This window comes from Caretta caretta, chromosome 20 (assembly GCF_965140235.1).
Source record: "Caretta caretta isolate rCarCar2 chromosome 20, rCarCar1.hap1, whole genome shotgun sequence".
Lineage (NCBI taxonomy): Eukaryota > Metazoa > Chordata > Testudines > Cheloniidae > Caretta > Caretta caretta.
Genome location: NC_134225.1, coordinates 6,488,932 through 6,516,432, shown reverse-complemented (window position 1 = coordinate 6,516,432; position 27,501 = coordinate 6,488,932). Strand labels below are relative to the sequence as shown.

Below are 27,501 nucleotides of genomic sequence, written 5' to 3'. Positions count from 1 at the left end.
CTAATGGGCAGGCCTGTGCTGGAGCACTGCAGGGAAACAAGGTGGTTCCCATATGAGATGCAATAGGACAGCAGCCAGCTGGTGTGGAGATTCCCTTATGGCATCTGGTGAGCACCCCAGACACAAGGCAAGTCACTGGCACATACCAGCACCCCTACCCACTGGCTGGATTTCAAGCTGTGGGTGTGTTTCTTGTCAGATACATGTTCCTTCTGGTCCCACCCAGGGCTCCCACTCTCCAGCCACTCAGCGCTACAAGCAGGAACCCAGTTTCCTGCTAGGATGAGGAAGAAGGGCTCTGAGGAGCAGCGGCCGTTGCCCACTGCCCCTGTTTACCATTCTGAGAGGCAGCGGGGGCCAGGCCATGATGTGATGGGTTTTTGATGGGCTGCATGTGATGTGGTTGGGGGAGGGGTAATACTGGCCAGGCTTCAAGCTGCATGTAGATCTTGAGCAGAGGGTTGCCATAGAGAGTAAGCCTAAACTGGAAGCAGGCATCTGGTCAGCATCTTATGCCACTGGCTCTTCCCCTACAGCTGCTCAGAGGCAGGAGAGTTCCCTCCCTCTTTGTCCCTGGCTGCTGAGAGAGGCAGGAAGGGAGATTGGTTCACTTCTGTTGCCCCTAGATGCAGGCCTTAGAGTTAAGATTTTTAAAGCTCCCCAGAGGATTCAGGCACCTGGATTCCCTTGGTGGGGTGTCTAAATCCCTTAGGTAACTAACACTCTCAGCTTCCATTTGTGCACAGCTCCTCTCTCCCTCAGTTCAAGGGAATTCACACGGACCACCTTCACAACTTAAAATAATGCACCTCGCTCTAGCTCAAAGCCACCTGCTGCAAGGAATGGAGAAAGGCAGTGAACAGAGCTAGAGGGGCCAATTGTATAGCCAGCACCTCTATTTAGCATCTACACAGCGGGACAGAGACACCAACTGATGGTTCCTGCTGAGTTTCGTTCCCAAAATAAACAAGCCCTTGTAGCTGAGCTGCAGAAGATTTTACTTTCACGAAGCTGCCATGGGTTTCTATTCCCTTTGGCAGAAGCAGCCTGTCTGAAACTCCTGCAGAAGTTAGGGGCTACTGGCCTCCTGAAAATCAGGCCCTGAGGTCTTAACCCCATACAGCAAGATCCAGCTCATGCCAAGTCACCAAGAGGGAAAAAATGCCCTGTCCTCCTCTGCCAATCATGCCCAAGAAGTCTAGGAGTTGGAGAGAAGTGACTTGCAGTTTGGGATCAAGATCCTGGGGCCTGCGTTTTACCAGGTGCTTTGAGGAGGGGGGTGATTGTAAGTTGGACACTAATCACTTGTGAAAACCTCAGGCAAAGGGTGGTCCTGCAGCACTGCAGGGGGCAAGGCAAAGCCCCCACCCCCAAAGGGAAACAGCTTTTCCTATCACCTATACACACTGCGAGCAGCCCCTGTTTACACCAGCCAATACAACTGACTGCACTGAGCCAGGCCTTACTGCTGCATGGTGCCCTGGAGCAGCCCCTGGGAGTCCCCTGAGGGATCCCGCCTGGCACTAGGTCACTGAGGAGGCTTTCCCAGGCCAGAGGGAACACAGACAGACTGGGGGTTTGGTTCTGAGCTTCTGTTCTGCTTCGCTCTTTCACTTCCATTGCCGCTTCCTTCTTTCAGTCTCCAATGGGACCACACCCTCAGACGGGCAAGTCCTGTCCCCTGCTAGCCCACTGGGGCATGTCCACCAGGCAGAAAGCTGCCAGCTGGGAGGGAGGGTAGATGAGAGACACTAAGGATCTTAGAAGGGATAAAGAACCTTTAATTAATTCAAGCGATTTCCCCCACCCTCATTATCGGTATTAGCACAATACCTGGGGCCCCCCACTCAGAGCAGGACCCCAAATACGGAACCAAGGTACCATTTCCTTCCCAACGAGCCTGACCCATACAGAATCTACACCCTCAAAACAGCAGAATTTTATTCTACACTGCACCTCCTCCTCCACAATCCATCTTTTAATGTCACCCCCCAGGAGAGGACGCCCTCCCCGTCCCAAGACGCTGGCTTCCCTAGGATGTGTGGTGCCTTGAGTATTATGGCTTCTACCTTAAACATCCCCTCCCCCCCCAACCCTGGTCCCTGCCCCCCACCTTATGTACATCTGTAAGCTCTGTCCCTTGTGAGTTTTTTGAGGTCTGCTTTCCAAGGCTTTGACCACAATGTTGATACCATGGACGGCCACACGCGACCCGCCCCGATCTAGTGGATGGCCACGTGACGCCGTAGACAGCCATGTGACTCGCCAACTCTAAGTGCTCGCTGAGATCATGGAAGGTCAAATGACAGGCCACAGGCATGCTCAGCAACATCATGGATGGCACAGGCATGCTCAACGTGTTGATATGGTAGAGGGCCCTGCTCAGCACACGTCAATACCGTGGACACCCACGTTTGGCGACGCTGTGGCTGGTCACGTGACGGGCATGGCCATGCTTCGCAGGCATCAACGCTGTAGCCAGCCACGTGCCGAACCACACTGAGCGCATCTTGATGCCGTGCACGGTCACGTGACGGGCACGGCCCCTCTCCACGCCCGTCGTTCAGCGGACGAAAAGGGGCTTGTGGACCCTCTTGTGCCGGTTGAGCGTGGCGCTCTTGGCAAAACTCTCCCCGCACTCCACGCAGATGAAGGGCTCGTGCCCGTGGGCTTCAGCCCGGTGGCGCTCCAGCTCCGCGCTCTCGCGGAAGGCCTGGCCGCACTCGGGGCAGGGCTGGCTCTGGCGGGCGGCGTGGAGCCGCTGGTGCTTGAGGAGGTTGGTGCTCTGGGTGAAGCCGCGGCCACACTCGGTGCAGCGGTGGGGACGGGCGCCCGAGTGGGTGCGCTGGTGCTTGATGAGGTTCTTGCTCTGGGTGAAGCTCTTGCCGCACTCCCCGCACTGGTAGGGCTTCTCGCCGGTGTGGATGCGCTGGTGCTGGATGAGGTTGGAGCTCCAGCTGAAGCTCTTGCCGCAGTCACCGCAGCGGTAGGGCTTCTCGCCGGTGTGGGTACGCCGGTGCTGCACCAGGTGCGAGTTCTGGCTGAAGCTTTTGCCGCACTCGCTGCAGGTGCTGGGCCGCTCGCCGGTGTGAGTCCGCTGGTGCCGCAGCAGCTTCGACCAGTGGCTGAAGCTCTTGCCGCACTCGTTACAGATGAAGGGCCGTTGCCGGCCGGTGGCACCACGGTGTCGCACCACCATCCCCCCCTCTTCCTCCTGCCCGCCAGCCAACTCCACCAACTCGCCGCCATAGGCAGGGGGCGGCCCTGCCGGGCTCTCCGGCCCCCGGGCTTTGGCGCTGCCCCCGTCAGCTCTTTGGGGAGCCTTCTTCTTGGGCTTCTTGGCCAGCGGGCTGTGGGGGATGACGGTTTGGATGATCTCATGCTGAAGCTCCTCCTCGCTCTCGCTCACGATGCCGTCGTCAGCTGGAAAGCAAAGGGGAGCCGGGGTCGGCACAAACGCACAGCCCTGGGGCTCTGTCTGGAAGCCAGGGCTGAGCACTGCAGGGCCGCCCAAGGGATCGGAGGTCCTGTTGCCATTAAAATTCACAGCAACCAGGTATTTGGATTCTCCAGGCAGCTTCGAAAGTCTCCCCCATAGTCCTCAAGGTGGGAGAGACGGCAGAGGCCAGTTCTCATTTCAAACCCCACCCCTCCCAGCAGAGGCCCCAAGCTTCCCCTCAGCTTGGCTGGGGTGACAAGAGTGACCCACAGAACCCATGAGAACTGGATGGGGAAGCCTTTGGCTGGAAGTGCGGGGGGGAGGGGGACGGTGTATTTACAGCCCAGGACCCATGAGACATGGGAACCTCCCCTTTTCCCCACCCACCCTGTCCCAGGACACCATATGGAAGAGAATGGGCATGGGGTGGGGAGGGGGGAGAGAAGCCCAGCTGCCTTGCACCCTGAAAACAACCCCTTCCTAGCAAACCCTGCAAAACTGGAGCACACAGGGACCCCCTCCTTAGCAGAACCCCCAACTCAAAGCTGGTGGGATGGGACACTCGTCAGAGAGAGGGGTCTCCACAAAGCAACACCAAGCTTTGCCCCATGCAGGGAGGACAGGCGGAGGAGAGATCCCAGGGACCGGGGGGGAGGGATGGAACTAGGTCACCCTTTTGATGCTAGCAACTTAATGGAGGAATTAAAGCCACCCAAGGGGCACAGGGAGTTCACCCTGAAGGTGGCTCCTCAAGGCACCAGCCTGCCGAGGACCCTGCACTCAGTAACCCCCAGGCACCCCCTTCCCTTCAAATCAAAGCCACTTGGCAAGTAAAACAGCAAGTTGTGCCGAGGGGAGGGGCCTCTCAGGAGTCTCATGGAATTGGCAGGGAGCCATGAGTGACACCTGCATCCATGTGGGAAGGATGGCCCAGTGGTCAGGCCACTAGCCTAGGACTTGGCAGACCCAGGGGGTTCGAGTCCTTGCTCTGCCACAGACTTCCTGTGTGACCCTGAGCTAATCTCTTAGCCTCAGTTCCCCCTCTGGATAATGAGGACACCCAGCCCTGCCTCAGAGAGATGCATGAGGATAACTCCATTGACAACTGAGAGGTGCTTAGATACAATGTGAATGGGGCCAGACAGGTATCATACACTGCGCAAGGAGCGCTAGGCTAGGACAGATGGAACAAAGAGTCCCCTCCATCCCCTGGGTCTCAGCTCCCTCCACCCACACTTCATCAAATCGGTGGCTCCTGGGCTGGCTTCGCGTCCATCCTCACCTATGTAGACTCGTCGAACGATATCGGGGTCGTCAGAGTCATGGAGCTCCACCACGCATGGCTCTTCTTGCTCCATTGGGGGTGGGAAAGGAGACGTGAGGAGTCAGGAATCTTGCTAACGGGAGAGAGAACAGAACACAGGCCATTAACTCTCTGCCCCACAGCAGCGTCACCACTGCTCACACCCTACAGAGCCCGTTCCCCACGCGTGCAGCCATTGAATCGGACATGAGATGGAGCTCAGCAGTAAGCCCAGGAGGGACCACTGTGATCTCACAGCCTGATCTCCTGCAGAGCACAGGCCAGAGAAACTCAGCTAGCAAGTCCTGCCCTGAACCCAACGGGTGAGTTAGAGGCATCAGATTGTGTGAATGAGGCGAGTGCCGACCAGCTGAAGCACTTCTTAGCTGTCAGGTGCCTGAATTTCCTAGAAAAATCTGGCCCTAAGTGACTTCGCCCAAGGTCAGTGGCAGAGCAGGGAACTGAACCCAGATCTCCAGGCTGCTGCCCTGACCACTAGGCCATCCCTCCTTCCTTTGAAGGGCTTTGATTGCATCCCAGTGCAAATCTAGCTCTTCCAGGAGCTTCTCCTGAGATCTCAAGTTAACGCTTCACAGAACTGCTTCAGCGGGAAGGCGAGGAAACATCTGACCCGTCAGTAAGGAGCCCGGGCAAAGCGTATTACATGGGCTAGTGAGACACAGACTAGCTAACCCCGCCGTGGGCTAGCTCAGCTCCCGTTTCGGCACCATTATTTTCAGAGCTCAGGAACACTCTTGGAAAACCCAACCTCGCTTTCGGGTGTTGAGCCCCTGAAAACCCAGCCCCATGTGTCTAGTTCCCAGTGTTGCACCATCCCTGTTCTGAGCAACAGGCATTGCCAGCCACAGGTATAGAGCGCCACGGCCCCGGTAATCTAGGTGCCAAGGCTGCGATTGCTCCCCAGAGCTGCCTGGGGAATTCAGTCACCCCAACTCCTGTTCGTTTTAGCCCAACCTGACACTCCCATGCCAGGGTTCCTCTAACAGGCATGTGCTGTAAAGGGACAGTGGGACATCTCTGCACCGTTACCTGCACTCCGAGAGGCGTGGGTCAGGGTTTCCAATGCAGGCGGCGCCGTGGCAATTCAAAGGCTATTTTCCCACCTTGCCTCCCTCTCTCTGCACTGTGTTGCTGTGGCTGGATGCACTTGAAGACCTAATGGAGAAAGCAAAGCAAGTAAGAACCCTTATCATTACCTGGTCATCAGCAGTACAGCAGCTTATATCCTTCTCACACCGCTCTGGGGTTGTGGGGGGCATGAGTCTCATTGCAACTGGGGCACAGGGAGATAGAATACTTAGCTCTTAAATAGCTCAGTGGGCTTGGCAAATGAGGTCACACAGTCCTTGGCCCCATTTTACAGATGGGGAAACTGAGGCATGGAGCAGCTAAGTGACTGGTCCGAGGGGTCAGGCAGGAAGTCTGTGGCAGAGCAAGGAACTGAACCCAGGTCTCTGGAGATCCAGGCTAGTGCGCTAGTCCCCCTTCCTCTCCTAGTCATCTACACGAGGGTGAGTCAGGAGGGACTGCACTGAAGTCTCTAGACCAGGGGTAGCCAATCTATAGCACGCGAGCTGGTTTTCAGCAGCACTCACACTGCCCGGGTCCTGGCCACCGGTCTGGGGGGCTCTGCATTTTAATTTAACTTTAAATGAAGCTTCTTAAAAACCTCATTTACTTTACATACAACAATAGTTTAGTTACATATTATAGACTTACAGAAAGAGACCATTGAGAAATGTTCAAGTGTATGACTGGCACGCGACACCTTAAATTAGAGTGAATAAATGAAGACTCGGCCTGCCGCTCCTGAAAGGTTGCCGACCCCTGCTCTAGAGAGACAGCCGCAGAAAACTGGGGAGGGGGGAGAATCCAGCCCAGAGTTTTCACTCCCTGCTCCTAAGAACTGAAGTCAACATCTTCCACAAAGCAGCTATTGATTTTGAGGGCCTCGGTCTTTGGGAGTCCAGCTTGAGGCCCCCGCGGCTCTGTTCCAGGGGGGCAGGATAATATTATGACATGAGGCTTTTTTAGTAAGGTAAGATCTAGTCACTTCTCTTTGGAACACAGGACTGGCAGGGACCTCCTGAGTCACAGAGGCCAGTCCCTTGTTACCGCAGGCAGACCAGTCATACAATCCTGTTCATAAATGTATCAAGCTCCAGCTTTAAGCTCGTTAAGGTGTTAGCCTCCCGCTAGGAGTCATGGAGGGGCAATTCCAGAACCTCCCTCCTCTGACGGTTAGAAACCTTCTTCGGATCTCCAGCCAGAAATTATTTCTGGCCAGTTTCTCCCCACTTGTTCTTGTGCCAACACAAGTTCTCTTTTAAACTGAAGATTCAACCTGAAAAAAAGAAAATCCGGGGAGAGGGAGGGGGGACAAAATAATCCAAAACAGTCTCTAGGGCAGGGACCATCCCTGTTTGTACAGCACCTAGTGCAACATGGTCCTGATCTGTGACTACAGCTCTGAGGTTCTACTGCGATACCAATATTAAGTTCTTACAAGGGAAGTGGTTTGTGGGGGTGGATCAGTCCTTCAGGAAATGGGGCCTGTTTTCAGAGCTTTCAAAAAAAAATTATTAAAAAAGTAAAAAAAAAAATTCTTACAAAGTCACAATTTTTGTTTTAAACAGAACTAATGCCTTAGTTTGCTGTTGTCCTGGTTTGCACTGCTGGAGTGCCCAGAGACCCCCCTCCCCAACTGAGATCACATCTCCCTCCTGTTCCTTCCTATTGTAAGGAGATGCCTTAAGGCTGAAATACCTGTTCCTGGCAGCTTTACCAGCTGGGAGATGGAGGGGACAATCCTGGTAAAGAGCAATGTCACTTGGGACAGATCAGCTGGGTTTGAGGGAGGAAAGGAGCCTGGTTTTTAGAGACTGCATCCGATGAAGCGAGCTGTAGCTCACAAAAGCTTATGCTCTAATAAGTGTGTTCGTCTCTAAGGTGCTACAAGTCCTCCTGTTCTTGTTGCGGATACAGACTGACCCGGCTGCTCCCCTGAAGCCTGTCAACCCAAAGGCTCACCCGGAGTGTCGCAACTGCCTGCAGTTGTGTGCACCCAACGGAACAATTTCTTCCCCCTCCGGTAACTGATGGCAAAGTTGGTAAAGGAGAACAAAGTGGCGGTGAATCATCCCCCGGCAGGGAGGGAGAGAGCTGGCAGGTCCCAGCAGACATTAGCCACCCACTGCTCTCAAACTCAGGGGGCAGGGGCCCCGAGTCCTATCTGGGCTCAGGGGCCAGGCAGCCATGGATCTCTCCCCCCCCCCCCCCCGGCACCCAGCTGCCCAGATCAGGACACACACACACACACACACACACACCCATCGCCCCCCAGCTGCCTGGATCTCGCTCCTCCACCCGAGCCGCCAGGATCAGGACCCCCCCCCCAATCACCCCCCAGCTGCCCGGATCTCGCCCCCCACCCGAGCCGCCAGGATCAGGACCCCCCCATCACCCCCCCCCCAGCTGCCTGCAAATCGAGCCCCGACCCCAGGTGCCAGGATCAGGACCTACCCCCCCCCATAACCCCCCAGCTGCCCGGATCTCGCCCCCGCCCCCACCCCGAGGTGCCAGGATCAGGACCCCCCCCATTGCCCTCCCCCTGCTCGGATCGCTCCCCGCTGGCTGCCCGGATCGGGGCCCCCCAGCCGCGCCGGTGCCCCCGTTCCCGGCCCAGCCCCCCCCGCCGCTCACCGCTCACCGCTCGGCCCGGGCTCGGGCGCAGCCAGGTGCGGGGGCTGCTGGGAACAGGAAGGTCCCTGCGCGGCCACCCGCTCCCCGCCCCCCGCATTTCCTGGAGAGCTCTAGGAACGGGCGGAGCCGCGGCTCTATGGTGGGGGGAGGGGTCAGGCTCCGCTCCGCGGCCGGGGGGGGTCAGGCTCTATGGTGGGGGGAGGGGTCAGGCTCCGCTCCGCGGCCGGGGGGGGTCAGGCTCTATGGGGCGGGGGGGGTCAGGCTCCGCTCCGCGGCCGGGGGAGGTCAGGCTCTACGGGGGGGGTGGGGGGGGATCAGGCTCCGCGGCCGGGGGAGGTCAGGCTCTATGGGGCGGGGGGGGGTCAGGCTCCGCTCCGCGGCCGGGGGGAAGATCAGGCTCTATGACGGGGGGGGGGGGGGTCAGGCTCCGTTCTGTGGTCGGGGGGGGAAGAAAGGGGTCAGGCTCTGGGGGGGAGGGTCCAGGAGGCTGAAGCCATATTTTAGTAGGGGATTTTTTCAAGACACAAAAGGGCATTAAAGACCCAGCTTCCCGCCCCCCCATCTCACACTGACTTCGCCCCCCCCCCCCCCCACACCCCCCCCAACTCTCACCAAACTCCCCCAACTTCCCTGTCCGGCCCCCAACTCCCACCCACCGCCTCTCCTGCCCCCCAACTCCCAGCAACCTCCTGTCGACAACACCACCGCCCCCCCAACTCCCAGGTTCCCCAGCTCCCACCCATCACTCCAAGTCCTCTTGACACCTTTGACAAATCTTCATCCCTAATTTATGGGCCTGGATGGACGGACACACACACACACACACACACACACACACACACACAATAGGGTGACCAGATGTCTCATTTTAAAAGGACAGTCCTGTTTTTTGGGACATTTTCTTATATAGGCGCCTGTTGCCCCCCCACCCCCTGCCCTGTTTTTTCACTGTTGCTAGTTGCCCTGCCCTGTTGCTAGTTGGTCACCCCCCCCCCCCACACACACACACCTCTCAACCCCAGCAGAGCTACCTAGGAATTGCCAGGCTGAATCAGACCCTCTAGCCCACTGTCCTAATCTCAGACACTGGCCAGTGCCAGATGCCCCAGAGGAAGGTGTTTGTGGGATAATCTGCCCCTCAATTTTAGGTCTCCTCCTGGCCTCTAATCAAGCTCTGGGTTTAATATCCTTTCCACAATTTCAACAGTCAGCTCTTCTTAGTCACAGAAATGTTCCAGTCCTTTTGGCATCTTGCTAATTTCTTGTGGCAATGAGTTCTGCAGGCTAATGACGTGGCATGTGAGGAAAAGTATTTCTTCTGCTCAGTTCTGAATTCAACCATCTTTCGTGTTATTAAGTGTCCCCCTGTTTTTGTGCCATGAGACAGGGAGAACAGAAGCTCCACATCTACCTCCAAGTGACACCCATGGGACGTTTGCACAAAGACAGTGATATGGCCCAACTCAGCGGTCACTATAAAGTGCTCAGTGTTTTACTAACACATGCAGGACTCCTCAGTGGGGGAATCTGCTGCTACTCCTACCTTTTGCTTCTCTTCCTTCTCCATCGTCCTTCCTCTTTTTCTTTCTCTCCTTTCCTTGTCTCACTCCTTTCTTCCCTGCAGCAAATCTCAGTCCTCCCACTGGGTTTAACCCCACCCCCCTTTCACATCCCATCTGGGCTAATACTCGACAATGAAGGGTTAACATTGACATTTTAAATGAGTCATCATTAGGCACCAGTGTTAACACCCAAATGTTACAAATGGAGGATGGGAGGTTCACACTCTTCAGAGCCAACGTTTCAGGTCGTCTGCAGACATCAGTACATTGGGTTACACGTGGTTCAAGATCAGAAATTTATCTTCACACTCATGAGAGCTAGAAACTTAAGGTTTGTGGTTAACACAAAAGTTTAGATTCTGAACATGTCTCACCCACATGAGCATAAATACACCAGGCTAACCTGGCCTGGCCCAGGGGTCAGGTGTCCAACACCCTTACCTTAAATCACTACAGAGACAATTTGGACAGGGAAAGCAACTGGGGTGTTGGGTTGCAAACTTTCTCAGTGGGAGTGCTTCTCAGCCCCCTCCCACCATAAAATCCGGTTGCACATAGGCGGTGTTAGGCTCTGGCTACACTATGGAGCCTACACTTGAGGTTGTGTCTACACTACCAGCACTACACCGACGTGGCTGCAGCTGTGCTGCTGTAGTGTAGACACTTGCTGCGGCTATGGAAGAGGTTTCGCCTATCATTGTAGTTAATCCACCTCCTCGACAGGCAGTAGCTAGGTCTAGGGAAGAATTCTTCAATCCACCTAGCAGTATTTACACCAGGGCTTAGGTCGGCTCTACTACATCTCTCAGCGGCGTGAATGTTTCCCACATCCCTGAGAGACTTAGCCAGATCGACCTAACTTGGAGGTGTAGACTGGGCCCGACAGAAGGAGTTTTTCTGCTGGTGTAGAAACACCACCTCCCCGAACGACAGTAGCTGACAGAAGTCCTCTTCTGCTGACAGAGCTGCGTCTACGCTTGGGGTTTTGTGGTTTAGGGCTGTGGGTCAGGGCTGTGGTTCTTTCGCAGCTCTGCCAATATAACTTTTAAGCGTAGACCAGACTTTAGCTACAAGGGCCAGATTTTCAAAATGGTCAGATTCATTTTATGCTCCTAAACAAGGATCAGATTTTCAGAAGAGTTAAGCACCGTGTGCACTGAGCTCTTTTGTAAAACTGGCTCCTCACTCTGGTGCTGAGGTCATCTGAAAATCTGACTCGTCCACACACAAAATGTACCACTTTATGCCGGTATAATTAAAGAGGTACAGCCTACCTAAGGTGGATGCAGTTATACAAGTACAGCTATTCCCAAGTGGGATGGGGAATACGTCATACCTGTATAAGAACGGCCATACTGGGTCAGACCAATGGCCCACTAGCCCAGTATTCTGTCTTCTGACAGTGGCCAGTGCCAGGTGCCCCAGAGGGAATGAACAGAACAGGTAATCAAGTGATCCATCCGCTGTCACCCATTCCCAGCTTTTAGCAAACAGAGGCTAGGGACACCATCCCTGCCCATCCTGGCTAATAGCCATTGATGGACCTATCCTCCATGAACTTATCTAGTTCTTTTTTGAACCTGGTTATAGTCTTGGCCTTCACAAAATCCTCTGGCAGGGAGTTCCACAGGTTGACTGTGCATTGTGTGAAAAAACACTTCCTTTTGTTTGTTTTAAGCCTGCTGCCTATTAATTTCATTTGGTGATCCCTAGTTCTCGTGTTATGAGTAAATAACACTTCCTTATTTACTTTCTCCACACCAATCATGATTTTATAGCCCTCTATCATATCCCCCCTTAGTCATCTCTTTTCCCAGCTGAAAAGCCCCCATCTTATTAATCTCGGTCAGTGGCAGCGAGGGGAATAGAGGCTGTATCTCCATTGCCTGGGATCCTGATTGTATGTGAGTGCAAAGTCTTATTAATCTCTTCTCATATGTCAGCCATTCCATACCCCTGTAACTGCATTCACACTTGGGATGCTATTGGTATAATTATATTGCTCAGACACTAGAGTAATGGGAACCAGATAAGTACCTTAAATAGACAGACATAATTGTATTGGTACAAAAGCTGTGTAGACCAGGCTTATGTGTTTGCATGATAATCACCATTTTCCAGTTGCTCCAACCTTTAAGCTGAAATCATCCAGGTCCAATTAATTTTTTTAGGAACAGTTTAGCAAAGCCAGTTCAGGCATTTGTGAAGAGGATGAGAAGGGACGATAAGGTACTTTTCTCACTAGGAAAAAAGAAAGTACTCCTTAGTTATTTATTTTTGGAAGCATTAGCACTTTGGGGCAGAAATTTTCACTTGGGTCATAACCGCAGTGGTTTTCTGAGGCACACAACATGAGAAGATCCAGGATTTGTGGGCTTGATACAGAAATGACGGGGAAGGGTTCAGTGATGCCATGCTGTTACCTGCAGCTCTCACGGTCTCAGGATGGAGTCAAACGCAGAGCCTGACTGCAGCCTGACCCAAACCCGATGGGGACAGTGTCAGGTTCAGGATGTCTCTAAAAAAACCCCTACCCTCTTGGGGTCAGGTCATGTCTTCTCCGATCAGGTCAGGTCAACCTCATTCTGCTGGTGGGGTTAACACGGCAGTGGGAGCGTACCCTACTCCTGATGGCCAACAGCACCTCCCTGAGCTCTGAGGGCACTGCAGAGGGAGCATGCTGACTACCCCCCAGAGCTGGCTGCAGACAGATGGCGGGCACAAGGAACGGGACGCTCCCACTGGCCTAGCCCCAGGGATGGGGCGGCAGCAGTGCTGACATAAGTTTTGGGGGAAGTATCGGGTTTGGGTCAGTTCAGTTCTAAAAATAACCGAACGTTCTCGGTTCAGGTCAGGCTTTAAAATTAGGCTCAAGCAGACTCAGAACTAGATGAGGTAGGAAAAGGTTGGCAGGAAATTTCTAATACTTCTGGTTTTATTCTCCAAACTTTCCAACAATCTTTTTAGTTAAAAAAAAAGGAATACTTTTTTTGGGGGGGGGGCGGGGGGAATCTGGTTGTAGGAAAGGGAATTTAGTTTTCAAAATCCAAATATTTTGACCAAAAAATAGCCAATTCCTGGTTTTTTGTTTTCCTTCCTTTCTCTCCTCTTTCACAATGAAGAACCAGAAATGTCTGACCAAAATTCACTCTTTGGCAGTATAAATTTACACATCAGTCCTAAAAAGTTTGTTTTTTAAAAAAAAGTTTTGATGAGAAAAAACAAAACAAAACACACTCAGCCAGCTCAACACCACACCTGTGAATGGTTCCTTCTGAACGTCAAACTCATTTTCAAGATAGATCGGCACCAACTCTAAGGGCCAGATTTTCAGAGGAACACAGCACTCTGGTTACCCCATACCTTACCATAAGAATACTTTGCACGTTACATCAGCAAATTTCAAAGCACTCTACAAAAGAGAGATTCCCCATGGACAGGTGGGGAAACTGAGGCACAGAGCAATGAAGTGAGTTGCCCAAGGCCATGCAGCAGGCCAATGGCGGAGCTGAGAATGCAATCCTGCTGTTCCTCAGGCTACCAATAAAGAAGCCCATATATTTAAGCCCTTTACAGGTCCCTTTCAAGCAGCACTCAGCCAGAGTTTTGCACCCACACGCAATCAGCATCCAAGGCACTGGAGATACAGGCTCTATTCCCCTCCCTGCCACTGACCTCCTGCTTGACCTTGGGCAAGCTACCCTCCCCTCCCGTGCCTCGATTTCCCCTCCACCCTTGGTCTGTTTAGGAGGGGGGCTCTTTGGGGCAGGGGCTGCCCAGGCAGCGCCCACCCAGCCCTGCTCTCAGTTGGGCCCGCTGGGCGTTACCGCAACGCGTTTAATAATCACTCCGAGTTTTATAAGGCCACATAATTTCTTCCGCCTGCAGTAACTGATTGCACGGTTTGGAAGGCACCACGGAGAACAACGCGGCGATGAATCATCCGCAGGAAGGTGCGGCTGGGCCTGGCTGGTCCCAGGTGACCCCAGCCACCCACTGCTCTCAACCCCAGCGGGCCTGGATTCCCACGCGCTCAGCGGGTAGCTCTCCAGCCGCCGCAGCCGCAGGCCGCCCCCGCTGACCGGATCTTCCCCTCTCTCCATCCCCAGCAACGCGCCAGGCTCTGGCCCTCTAATCCCAGCCCTTCCTCACCTCCGTTGTTGGTTTCTGCCCCTCCCCGGGAGCTGCCGCTCCTTGCACCTTCCCAACTCACCGCTCCAGCTGGGGAAAGCAACTGATTCGGGGCGTCTCCGATGGGGATCCAGGAGCTGCCAGGCTCCGAGAGCAGGATTAAATGAGTGGCTGGGAACAGGAAGGTCCCTCCGTTATCCAATCCCCCCGGCTGTGATCGCTGGGAGCTGGCAGACCTACCCGCTCCAGGGTTAGAGCCCTGAAGGCACTGGTGGGGGGCATTAACTATTTACTGTGGGATCAATCGGATATGGGGCTCCCCTAAGGTGGCGCATGAAATCTCAGCGCGGCAGCGGCTCCAGGGCAGCTCGCATCGGGGCTGGATCACGAAGCAACCCCCAGCGTTAAAACTCCTGCCTGTTGCCGCTGAAACTCCCTATTGCGGTTGCTCAGAATTTGCACACACCTTGGGCTGACATTTGCCAGGGCAGGCCTTGGCCCAAGGGTGAATGTCTTGGGGAAGATTTAGCGAAGGTGGGGCAGGGGTGGAGGAGTGGAGAAAAACCACCAGAAAAAAACCGACACCACCCAAAACACTGCGGCTTTTTTAAACAGTGGCTCTAAATCTGACCGAAGAACTTCCATGTGCAAATAAAATAATGCTTTAAACACTTTACCCTGGAAATATATTATGGGGCAGGTGGTAGCAGTAGGATAGGTAAGGCCCTCGACCTGCAAAGAACTTGTTTTTATTGATTTGTTCTTTTTTATTATTTGTAATACCATAGTGTGGAGGAGCCCCAGTCACAGGCCAGGACCCTACTGCACTTGTATTAGGTGTATTATGGCAGCACTTAGGAGTCTTGGTCAGGAACCAGGGCCACATTATGCTGGGCACTGTACATTATTTATTAGGTGTATTATGGTAGTGCATAGAAGGCCCAGTTGTGGACCGGGATGCCACTGTGCAAGGCGCTGTACAAACACAGAACAAAAAGATGGTCTCTGCCCATCTACATATAAGACGAGAGACACCAGATGACGGAATGCAAGGAGACAGCACCGCTCAGCAAACCAGCTGCCTAACTGTGGTCAAGTTTAATAGAGCGACTCATTTTCACAAAGTTAAGCACATGCGTAAGGGCTTGTGAGATCAGTTGCTAACTCAGGTACTGGTCTAGCCCCCATCAGCGTAGTACCTGGGCACAATCGGCAATGATCTTCCCACCCCTTCTGGAATGCATGGCTATTGTTGCTGTTTTACAGATGGGGAAATGGAGCCATGGAGAGGCTAAGGGACTCGCTCAAGGCCACACAGGAAGTCTATGGCAGAGTGGAGAATTGATTGCAGGTCTTCCCAGGCCTAAGCTACTGCTCTAACCACTACACCATCCTTCCTTTCAAGCTTGAAGTAGAGGGTTCTGCTTCACAGGAGCGTTAAACACAGTGGTTAAGGTATGTGTGCGGGTAGGGGAGGGTTTGCCAGGGGGTCACAGACCCCAAACCAGGTAATTGAGGGGCACGCTTTAAGCACTGTCTGACCAGTCAGATTCTCGTTGGTCCTGCTAGACCTCCCCACCCTTTTTTCAGGTCACTTTAAGCACAGGATAAACCTTTGTTTTGTGAAATCCGCACTGGCCAAATCCCCGGGTTCAAAAATCATGGTTCAGGCCTGAAAAATCATGACTTTAAACCATTATGCTCAGTGGTTTGAGCATTGGCCTACTAAACCCAGGGTTGTGAGTTCAATCCTTGAGGGGGCCATTTAGGGGTCTGGGGCAAAAATTTGGAATTGGTCCTGCTTTGAGCAGGGGGTTGGACTAGATGATCTCCTGAGGTCCCTTCCAACCTGGATATTCTATGATTCTATGATTATTTGGAGGTTCTTTTATTTGCCTCCTTTTGGCATCCTGTTTCCCAGCTCTTCTCTGCAATCCTCAGGACTAGAAATGTACCTTTAAAAAAAAAAAAAAAAAAAAAAGCTGAGTCTCCCATAATAACAGGACTCCAGAAGCTTGGGCTTTAAGAAAACCACCAAATATCATGATGCCTGGGACAAAATTGCAGGAGCTGATAATGCCATAAAAATCCCCTCAAAATGCCAATAAAGGAAAGGTGGTGGGTACAAAAAATGTAACACCATTTGGGTTTTTCACAGTGGGGCTTCCTGAAAAAATATGTTGCCGGAAGGAGAGTAATAAGAGTTCCAAAATCGCCGCTTCTCCTCAGATTTAGCCTCAATCTCTTTTGCTGCACTCAAGTCCTTTCCCTTTAACTTCCCGTTCCCATGCTTTTAAAGTTTCGGCCTGGCAAAGAGAAACAGGGTTGGGAGGCGGGCACAGACCCTGACCTCCTTCCCCCCACGGATCCATTTCATAGCTTGAAGCCAGCAGAGACCATTAGATCATCCAGTCTGGCCCCTTTATTTCACCCAGTTCCCCCACCTACTCTAGGGGTTAGGTGCAGAAGGGTGGGACAGGCGCACTGGCCACTGCATGGGGTGGTCAGTTTGGCCCTAGAAGTGTTTTCACCCTTTTAAAGGCTTAAACCCATAGAGATCCTCCAGCTCTCCCGGTGCGGGGCGGGAGGGGGGATTTAATGCAGCAAGGACCTTCCTGTTGCCTGAATCCTGGCGGTGTCTGATCTCTGCTGCCTGGGTCCCCCAGCTCCAGGGGGGACGCCGCTCTGCCCGGAGAGCCCAAGAGACTCAAGCAACCCCCCAGCAGGAGCGGTGAGTGGGGCGGAGAGGATCCGATCCTGGGGGAGGCCGCCCTAGGGGAGGGGAAAAGCAAAGGAAGAGGAGAGGACGGCTGCTGCTTGGAGCAAGCAGCCAGAGGAGAAACGGGATCAGGGCCTGGGTGGCAGCTGGGGCAAGGAGGAAGGAGGAGGTCCAGCTGTCTGAAGCAGAGATAACAGGGTGAGGGGGCTATGCAGCCTTCAGCCCTGTCGTTCCCTCCAGCCAGTCTTTCCGTGCCTCGGTTTCCCTGTCAGCAACGCAGGGATGGTAACGCCGCCCTCACGCTGCAGGATGGTGTGGGATCAGTGGGGCAGGGCTGGTAAACGCTTTGAGATGCTCCGGTGGAAGGTGCTGCAGAAACTGGTGAAAAAGGATGTAAGCAGAAATGATTGTGTATTACAACAGCGCCCTGCGCTCAGGGACCTGTGGTACCGGGTGCCGCCCAGACCCAGAGCGGGAGACACTCCTGGTCCCAAAGAGAGCACCTCCTAAATAGACAAGACAGGCAAAGGGTGGGAGGGAAACTGAGGCACGAGTGGGGGAAGTGACTTGCCCAAGGTCATGCACAGCAGTTTGGTAGCAGGTCTGGGAGTGGAATTCCGGACTCCTGGGACCCAGCCACTAGACCACCTGCAGCCTCCCAGACATGCAAAAAGCAGCCATGGCAAATGTGTTGTTACAGCAACTCCTCTGCTTGCTTATTAGCAGGATTTGAACACCTGATCCTGTGCATCACAGGACTGAACTGCAGTCACCCAAGCTGAAGGCCTAACTCTGCTACTTGTTATTAGTAGCAGGTAGTTATCCTCTGTGGACCATTCACAGAGCCAAACACGTCATACGCTGTCATTAGGGCTACATGCACCCTGGAGCAACTGCTCATGGACTGACTGCTCCTTATGGAGCAGCAGGTGTTCTCAACCCCAGAAGGGACGCAATCAGAACAGAGAGACTTATGACCACCCTCTATGGCTAGATGGTGGCGGTGGTAAGGTGGGGTTGCAGTATAGTAAAGGCTGAGAGCCAATGGATAGATCTGGATGACAAAGGGGGAAGGTGGCTGGCTGGCCCAGGTTCTATAGAGTTGATTATTTAAACACCGGTGAGGTTTTAATGTAACTGTTTTTATTATACAGTTAATTATATTAGGGTGCTTAGAGCCTTCTGGTAGATTTGGGTGATTTTTTCAGCCAATTTCTGGTGAAAAATGCAGAATTGGCGACACCAAAACTTTTCACAGTTTTGTGTCGATTTCGCCAAATTGTTTGTGTCAAAAAAAAAAACCCTCTAAAAAAATTCAGAAAAAAATCAAACCTTTTGACATTTTCGAAACAAAAGGTTTCAATTTATCAACATTTTCCTGAATTTTATTCAAACCATCAAAACCATTAAAAAATGTTTGAAAGAAAAACAAACCTGCTTTGTTCAACCTGCAGTGATTGTGTTTTCAATTTGTCAAAAATTTTGCAAAAAGTGTTCAACCAAAACTGAGCATCTTTTCTTTTTCATTTTTTTGGAATTTGCCAGAGAGCCAAACAATCCATTTTGCCAGCCAGCTCTGCCTCCAATAGATAAATAAGCCACTGCTCTGCGGATGTTTAACAAGTCACAGCACCTCCTGTTACCTCCCACCCTTCTTTTGCAGGTGGTGTGTTCCTAATCCTGACACCCTCTCTCGCATGGAAGAACCCTGTGTCTCAACTCTCCGGGACCCCAGCAAATGGCTGAATCCAAGAGGTGCCTGCAAAGGTAATGAATAATCAGAACTAGAATGAGGGACAGTGTTTGGATTGTTTCTGGAGGATCCCAAGTGGCTATTAGGCTTGATCTACAATCAGTGTGTGTGTGTGTGTGTGTGTGTGGTTTAACTAAGAAACAAGATTAGTTTTCAGAGTAGCAGCCGTGTTAGTCTGTATCTGCAAAAAGAAAAGGAGGACTGTAGCTCACGAAAGCTTATGCTCAAATAAATTTGTTAGTCTCTAAGGTGCCACAAGTCCTCCTGTTCTTTTTAAGATTAGTTTTGTGGCGCGAGAAAGTTAGTTTCATGTGTCATACAGAGTCAGAGATCATCACAATGGGCCCTTCTGGCCTTGAAATCTATGAATCTTTGTGGACATCAATAATGAAGGCTACGTTATCCAGTCAGAGAACAGAAATGATACCATTTGATTTTGGTGACCAGTTGCACAGTGGTAAAATCCGGTCAAGGCCAGGGGGCCAGCACTGGGTCTATGGACTACTTAATTCCCCCTTCAGCCCTAGTAGTTCAATGGGTCATGAGTGAGCCTCTGCATTGCAGTGAATTTCACCCACTGTGAATGGTGAATGCTTGTCTGAGTATTTGAATGAAGTTCACAAGTAACAGTGATTTGAGGGCTGGAAAAATTAGAGAAGGGAGAAGGTAGGGAGGTAATTTTACCTGGGTATATGGCATTGCTGAGACTGGTACTGGAAGACTGCATCCAGCGCTGGTGTCCACATTTTAAACAGACTTTGAACAACTGGAGAGGGTGCAGAGGAGAGTCACAAAAGTGATTTGGGGGCTGGATAAAATGCCTTACTGTGAGAGACTGACAGAGCTAGGTCTGTTTAACTTAACAAACAGAACATCCAGACGTGACTTGATTACAGTGTACAAAGTACCATCCCAGGGAGAAAATACTGGATACTGAAGGTCTCTTTAATCTAGCGGAGAAAGGCAGCGGTCTCTGGTCCAGTGACTCCGTTCTTCGTTATTTCCTGGTAGGCCTGGGCATTCCCGGTGCTCGTACTAAAACCGAATGGTTTGCTCGCCTCGCACCAGAGATTTTCCAAAATCTGGCTGTGCTCCTGGGAGCTGCAGGCTTGGCAAAGGATTTTCTTCTGCTTGGTGGCTAGTGCAAACGCAGGAGGTGGTTCACGGCATTTGCAGCTCACGGGTCAGAATAAAATGGAACGGTTAAACGCCGAGCTGCTCTGTTTGAACTGGGGGATTGCTTCCATTTCCTGGGAGTCCATTGGCTACTCTTGGGATAGCAAGGTCAAAGAACGCCGGCCCATGGGACTGTGGGATAGGATTGGCTGACTCAGGGTCTGAGTCTAGTCTAGCTGCGTCCTCACTGCAAAACGATGGAGTTTGGGTCCGAGTCCCAGCTGGACCCACAGGCTCAAACCCGTCCTCCAATGGGGTCCTGGGGTCCAGGCCTGAGTCAGACAGAGTTGTGTGTAGATGGAAGTGGGGGTTGGGCGCAAGCCTGAATCTGAGCCCAAGTTTACATTGCAGTGTAAACGCACCCTTGGGAAAGGTCTACACGGCAATAAACAATCCATGCCACCAAGTATCAGAGCCTGGGTCAATTGACTCAGGCTCACTGGCCTCAGGCTGCAGGGCTAAACATTGTAGTGTAGATGTTTGACTCAGGCTGGAGTCTGAGCGCCGAGATCCAACCCCCTTGTGGGGATTCAGAGTCGGGCTTCAACCAGCCCAAGTCTGACCATCTACACTGCAGTTTTTAGCCCCATAGCCTGAGCCCCGCAAGCCCGAGTCAGCTGACCCTGCCAGCCACAGCTGTGCCGTGGGTCTTTTATTGCCACGTAGATATACCCTTAGTTTCTGTGCCTCAGTTTCCCCATCTGTACAATGTAGGTAATAGCACTGCCCTGCCTCGCTGCGGGTTGTGAGGATAAATGCATTAAAGAGTGTGAGGTGCTCAGATACAGAGGTGATGGGGACCATAGTAAACACCTTAGGTAGAGTGGGGTGAGGAAGTTATCCTGGGGTCATCAGGAGTGGGGGAGAGGGATTGTAGTATCGGGGACCATGTCAGTACTTTAAAGAACACTGTAGCCATGTCTGAATTCTCCTTTTCATTCCAGCAGATCACCAGATCCTGAGCCAAACTGAGGAGGAGACCCCGCAGTGGGAAGGCACTGGGAAAGCAGAGAGAACTGGAGGGGACGTCTCACAGCAGATCCAGCCTGGGGCAGGGGGAAACCCTGTGGAGCAGGATCACCATGCCTCCGCCACCGCACTGGGGGCCGGGGAAAACTCCACAGAGCGGGATCTCCAAGATGTCACCACCAGGAGACCTGGAGGGGACATCTCCCAGCAGAGCTTGTGTGGGGCTGGGGAAAACCCCACTGAGCGGGATCTCCTAAACCCACTGGCATCCCGGCGTCCCAGCGCCTGTGCCGACTGCGGGAAAACCTTCAGCCTGAGCTCGAATTTGCTGCGTCACCGTCGTGCCCACCTGGGTCAGAAGCCCTACCAGTGCGTTGAATGCGGCAAGGCCTTCGCCCAGAGCCAGCACCTCCTGGCCCACCAGCGGGTCCACACGGGCGAGCGTCCCTTCCTCTGTACCCAGTGCGGGAAGAGCTTCTCCCAGAGCCAGCACCTGCGCACCCACCGGCAGACCCACGGGGGCCAGCGGCCCCACCAGTGCCCCGAGTGCGGGCAGAGCTTCAGCCAGACCTCCAACCTCCTCAAACACCGCCGGGGCCACCTGGGCCACAAGCCTTTCCAGTGCGCCCAGTGCGGCAAAGGGTTCGGGGAGAGCTCCACCCTGATCCGCCACCAGCGCACCCACACCGGCGAGCGGCCCTACCGCTGCCCGGCCTGTGGCAAGGCCTTCAGCCAGAGCTCCAACCTCCTCAAGCACCAGCGCACCCACACCGGCGAGCGGCCCTACCGCTGCGAGCAGTGCGGCAAGGCCTTCGGCAAGAGCTCCGCCGCCATCCTGCACCAGCGCACCCACACCGGCGAGCGGCCCTACCCCTGCCCCCAGTGCGGCAAGCGCTTCAGCCAGCGCCCCCACCTGGCCGCCCACTGCCGCGTCCACACCGGCGAGAAGCCCTTCGCCTGCCCCCAGTGCGGCCGCATCTTCAGCCAGAGCGCCACCCTGAGCCGGCACCGCCGCACGCACCGGCAGGAGGGGGAGCTGGCAGGGGAGGTGCCCCGGCCGGGAGGAGACAGGGGGGGCGGAGAAGGAGGCACCGTGCGAGAGCAGTGCGCGGCGGGGGGAGCGCGTGGCCGAGGAGCACCGATACGTAAGCTCTGGGGGAGGGGCGACAACCGCAGCGGTTGTTGAGCCTTGAGCCAGGGTAAAACGCGTGGACAGCACCGAGGTGGGGGGGACAGAGAAGCTCTGGCAGGGGGGCGGTGCTAACGGGGGCACACAGAGAGCCTGGTGTGTAGAGTAAAGGGGGAATGGGTGGCACACAGAGCTCCTGGCATGGGGGAGGGAGAGATGGGGGGGGCACACAGAGCTCCTGGCAGGGAGGAGGGAGAGATAGGAGGCACACAGAGCTCCTGGCACGGGGGAGGGAGAGATGGGGGGGCACACAGAGCCCCTGGCAGGGGGGAGGGAGAGATGGGGGGGCACACAGAGCCCCTGGCAGGGAGGAGGGAGAGATAGGAGGCACACAGAGCTCCTGGCAGGGGGTAGGGAGAGATGGGGGGGCACACAGAGCCCCTGGCAGGGAGGAGGGAGAGATAGGAGGCACACAGAGCTCCTGGCACGGGGGAGGGAGAGATGGGGGGGCACACAGAGCCCCTGGCAGAGGGGAGGGAGAGATGGGGGGCACACAGAGACCCTGGCATAGAGGGTTAATTGGGGACACCCATTAACCCAGAGCCCCTGGCATGGGGGCAAGAGGAGAATAAGGGGCACACAGAGCCCCTGGCTTGGCGGTGTCATGAGGGACCCATAGAGCCCCGGCCTTGTGGGAGGATGTGAAGGGGGGTGTTGCAGGGGGTCCCTGAAATAGAGATAATGGAGTGGCTGATATGGGACTTGATTAACAGAGTTAAAGAAGGGTAATATAATTAATGCCCATCAACATGGGTTTATGGAAAATAGATCCTGTCAAACTAATGTGCTATATATTTTTGATGAGGGTACAAGTTTGATTGATGAAGGTAATTGTGTTGACGTAACAGACTGAGACCCCTGGAAGGTGTCTGAGTTGGTACTGTACGACATTTTGATTAAGAAAACTAGAATGCTATAAAATGAACACAGCCCACATTAAATGGTTTAAACCTTGGGTGATTGATCGGTCTGCAAATGTAGCTATAAACAGGGAATCATCAACTGGGTCTATGTCTAGTGGCGTCCCGCAGGGATCAAGTCTTGGCTCTAACCTGTGTCACATTTTTACAATGTCTTGGCAGAAAAGAGAAAAGCATCACTGATGATGTTTGCAGATGACACACACACTGGGGGGAGTGGTTAACAGTGAAGGGGACAGGTTACTGATACAGAGCGAGCTGGATCGCTTGCTAAGCTGAATGCAAACAGTGTGCATTATAATAGGACTACATGTAAATGTATACCTCTGGGAACAAAGACTGTTGGCCATAGTTACAGGATGGGGGACTCATTCCCGGGAAGCAGTGATTCTGAAAAGGCTTTGGGGGTTGTGGTAGATAATGAGCTCCCGATGCAATTGGCTAATACAATCCTTGGATGCATAAACAGGGGAATCTTGAGTAGGAACAGTCGTGGTGTTTTATCTTTATGTTTGGCACTGGTGCGAGGGGGTGGCCAGATGTCTGGTTTTCAACTGGAAAGTCCAGTCAAAAAGGGAGCCTGACAGTGTCCGGTCAGAGCTACTGACCGGACACCCAAAGTCCAGTTACTGCGGGCAGGGAGGCGCCAGGTCATCACCCGCGCCAGCCCCTACTCAGCAGGGGCCACCTCCTACCTGCCACAGCTCCCAGCCTCCGCTCTGCAGGCGAGTCCCACCTGACCCAGGAGAGGAGAGGGGAAAAGCAGCGAGCGAGGTGGGGCTGGGGGAAGAGGAGCAAATGGGGGCAGGGTCTTGGGGGAAGAGGCGGGGCAGGGGTGGGACCTCCAGGGGAAGAGGTGGGGCGGGGGAGGTTCCAGCACTCCGGCTGGAGTGTCCGGTTTTTAAATATTACAAAGTCTGGTGCGTGCTGCTGGAATCCTGGGTCCAGTTCTGCTGTCCACAGTTCAAGATGGCTGTGGATAAATTGGAGCTGGTTCAGAGATGAGCTAGGAGAATACTTAAAGGTTAGAAAACATGCCTTATAGTGAAGACTCAAGGAGCTCAATCTAGTTAGCTTAACAAAGAGATTGATTACAGTCTGGAAGTTCCTACATGGGGAACAAAATTTGACCATAGCAGGCTATTCAATTTAGCAGACAACTACATAACAGGAGCCAGTGGCTGGAAGTTGAAGTGAAACAAATTCAGACGAGAAATAAGGCCCTTTTTTAACAGTGAGGGTAAGTAACCATTGGCTCATCTTAGCAGCATGGGAAATTTCAGCTCACAAGGTTTAAGTCTGGCAAAGTTATAAGCAACTGAAAACACTTCTTATAGGGTTGTGAGTTCAATCCTTGAGGGGGCCATTTAGGGATCTGGGGCAAACATTGGGGATTGGTCCTGCTTTGAGCAGGGGGTGCGACTAGATACCTCCTGAGGTCCCTTCCAACCCTGATAGTCTATGATTAACCTTAACTAGACGTGTCGCTACTGACTTATAATAAAGATGTGGCTGAAGAATACATGTCCAAATCCTGCCAAGCAAACAGGAGGCTCTTGTGGAAAATGACGTATTCCAGATGGTTACCAATGATACCGGCCAGGCTGAATTTTTAAACATCTAAAGAATTGTTACTATTGTCTGTATCTCCGCAGGGCTACTCCGGCCTGTGACATACTTGGACTGCGGAAACAGCGTCACAGATGTAAAGACCGGGCGCTAGCTCAAAGCTCAAGTAACCATACCTCCAACTGGTGGTATTTCCATCACAGTAGGCTCCAGAACATGGTGGGCGTTGTACAGATTTTTTTCCCCCCCTTCTCTTCTCTTGTGTTATTTCTTGACTTACTTCCTATCCTCAGGGATTGTTTTCTTCTTTGGGAGAGAAGCGAGAATGGCAGAACTAAAGACTTCCCAGTGCTAGTGGATGGCGGGGGAATTGAACCTGGGACTTATGTATCTTGACGCGTGGGCCTGCACTGTCCGAGCTAAAAGAGCATCTTCACTCAGCCAAGGCTGTTATGTGCTGATATAACCTCCCAGCTACCTCGAGAAGGAACCAGCACACAGCTCTGAGTGTGGGTTAAATCAGCTTCTCTTCTAAGCGTTGATTTAAAGCAGCAGGCCACATGGACTTAAACAGAAAGACTGCGTGAGAGAATATTCCTGGCACTTAAAAAAAAAAAAATCAACTGCAAGGCTGGACTGGCTGGTATGTCCAACACCTCTGTGAGCTGCTGCCGCCTGGAGAGATGGCTGAGAGGCAGAGGAGAAGGGTGAAAAGCAAAGGAACCAGACTCAGTGTCAAAATTTGCCCAGTTGTTCGTCTTTCCTCTTGCATGCGTGGGTCTGTGGTGTGGCAGTAAATGAGCAGAACAAAGGAGGGGTTACGGGGCAGCACCACGACACCCCCTAGTGGGGTCGGCAGCGGGGCTGGGATCTCGGCGTCCTGATGCTAAATGGGTCAGCGTCTACTGCCCGAGTGAAGTTGGCCCAGCAGGGTTGTGTATATGGTCCTGCCGCTAGCCGGGGACGCAGCCACACTGTCTGCCAGGGTGGGATGCGACAGAGATCACAGATGTCATTTCATTTACTGACCAAATGAGCTGGGGTTTTGGCCTCCCGATCAGCTGTGACCTGGGAAAGCCACCGGCTGACCCAGCTTTTAAGCTAATAAAACACATCCAATTATCACCAACCAGACCCTGTTTATTTGATTGATATGACTGCTCTCTGCTTTTCTGTTGCTCCTCCCCCTGCCCCACAGACAGAGCAGTAACGGTGGGGGCCTGCCTGGGCCCACAGCTTTGCCCATGGCATTGCATTAATTCTGTTAATGGTTCAGGTATGGTCAGCGGGGCAGCAGCTGCTCCCAGCTCAGCATCCAGAGCTGCTGCAGGTGAAGTAGCAGGCCCCTTAGCTCCGCCTCCACCGGCATGAGTCAATCACCTGTTTAAAAATCCCAGGGTCCAGATCGGGGCAAACATTTGAAATTCCTAATCAAATACAAATTTTCTAGCGCCACTGGTCGGATGCCACTGGCAACAGCCACTCTTTGAACCCACTGATCTGAGCGAGGCGCGGAACGCCTGGCTTTTGTGGCCCGTCGCACCAGCAGATGACAGTAGGTTTTAAGTGGAACGCTCGCTTTTAAGGCTGTCTCATGGCGGGATGCAGCCAACCCAGATCTGCAGCCTGTAAAGGCTTAATTGGGCTGGGGAGCTTGGAATAAGGTGACTCCAGGAGCTGAAGGAAAACAGCAACTCCGGCATGTCTGTTCCTGTGAGCCCCAGTCTCTTCCTAAGCTTCCTCAAGCGTGCCCAGTAGGCCAGTGGTTCCCTGGGGGGGCCAGGAGTAGGTTTCAGGGGGATCACAAAGCAGGGCCAGTGTTGGACCATGGGCCCAAGCAGTTGCCCTGCTTGCTACCCCCTAATGCCAGCCCTGGCTTTTAGATGCAGAAAACCAGGTATTGTGGCGAAGTTTTTACAGCGTATGGGGGTGGGGGGGGGAGAGAAAACGGTTGAAAACCCCTGCAGTAGGCAACCACCCCTGCCTGGACCGCTATGCAGCCTTGTGAGCTACTCCCACGTGCAGGGCGAGGCTGACAAGGTGCTGCCGGCTGCATAACCCTCGAGCAAAGTGAGATGGGGTGGGGAGGAGGAAAGCCTCCCCAGCCTCCAGCACCAAATGGGCCCTCGGTGGGCCTGATGTGAGTGGCAGTTCCCACCAAAATCAATAGGGCCATTGCTCAGCCAATAAAAATAAAGCCTGGGGGCTGAGATTTGTGCTGGCCTGCGGCTGGCCTGCCCTTGACACCAGGGTGCAAACGCTGCGCAGGTGAGTAGGCTGGTACCTTGCTGCTCATTTCCCACCTGCGTGGCATGAGGTGAGACACACAGTGATGGAGAATTGAGCCGATTATTGGGGTTCTTTCTCCCTCTTTCCTGTTTTTTTTCCTCCCTTTGCTCATGTTTTCCATTAACTAAGTCCAGTCCTGCCCCCTGCTCTCTGCGGCAGGTTCTGGCAAGAGCCCTGAGTGGCAGGGACAGGAAGGAAGGGGCTGAACTCCAAATCCCGGGAGAGTGGAGGAAGGTCCTTGAATTTGTAATATATGAGGGCAGCAGATAACTGCGGAGGTGTAACCCCCTGAAGTGTGTTGCAAGCCACACCCAGTCTCTGCTCCCCAGCGCTCGGCAGGGAGTCACAACTCTTTAGCTCACGCTGGAGCGGCTCAAGCTTTTAGCGCTGGCGTCCCTGGTTCAGTCCCCTGCGTGGCGGCTCTCACAGAAGCTATAACGCAGAGGAACAGGGAAAGCAAAACCCAAACTTCTCATGATCTGGTGGATGGAAGCGTTCGGGTGCTGCTGCAGCCCTGGCTTCCATCCACAGAGTCAGAGCGAAGGCCTGTCTACACTTAAAATGCAAAAGCTACACTTAGTAGCAGTTTAGTGTAGACACTACCTCCTCTGATGGGAGGGGTTCTCCCGCTGGCGTACGTAATCCATCTCCCTGAGAATTCTCTCCATTGACCTAGCGCTGTCTACACAGAGGAACATAGTTATGCCGACTTGTCTAGTGTAGACCAGGCCTGAGATTTCAAAGTCATATGAACCGGTT

The 27,501-nt window shown here is 53.4% G+C and overlaps 2 protein-coding genes across 2 annotated transcripts in view; one reads left to right on the top strand and one right to left on the bottom strand.

Annotated features, from left to right (window-relative positions):
* Window positions 1-1,760: 1,760 nt before the first annotated feature.
* Window positions 1,761-27,501, bottom strand: part of LOC125629342 (uncharacterized) — a 35,281-nt gene continuing 9,540 nt past the window's right edge. The window contains exon 4 of the mRNA XM_075121625.1: window positions 1,761-3,168. Within this exon, the coding sequence (XP_074977726.1) occupies window positions 2,564-3,168 (605 nt within the window). The 3' untranslated portion in view covers window positions 1,761-2,563. The remainder of the gene's footprint in view (window positions 3,169-27,501) is intronic.
* Window positions 16,955-25,582, top strand: LOC125629337 (uncharacterized). The gene is given in 5 exon segments (XM_075121624.1): window positions 16,955-17,270; window positions 18,541-18,644; window positions 20,751-21,847; window positions 21,849-21,920; window positions 24,540-25,582. Coding segments are annotated over 5 exon segments (1,293 nt in total). The 5' UTR covers window positions 16,955-17,268; the 3' UTR covers window positions 24,558-25,582.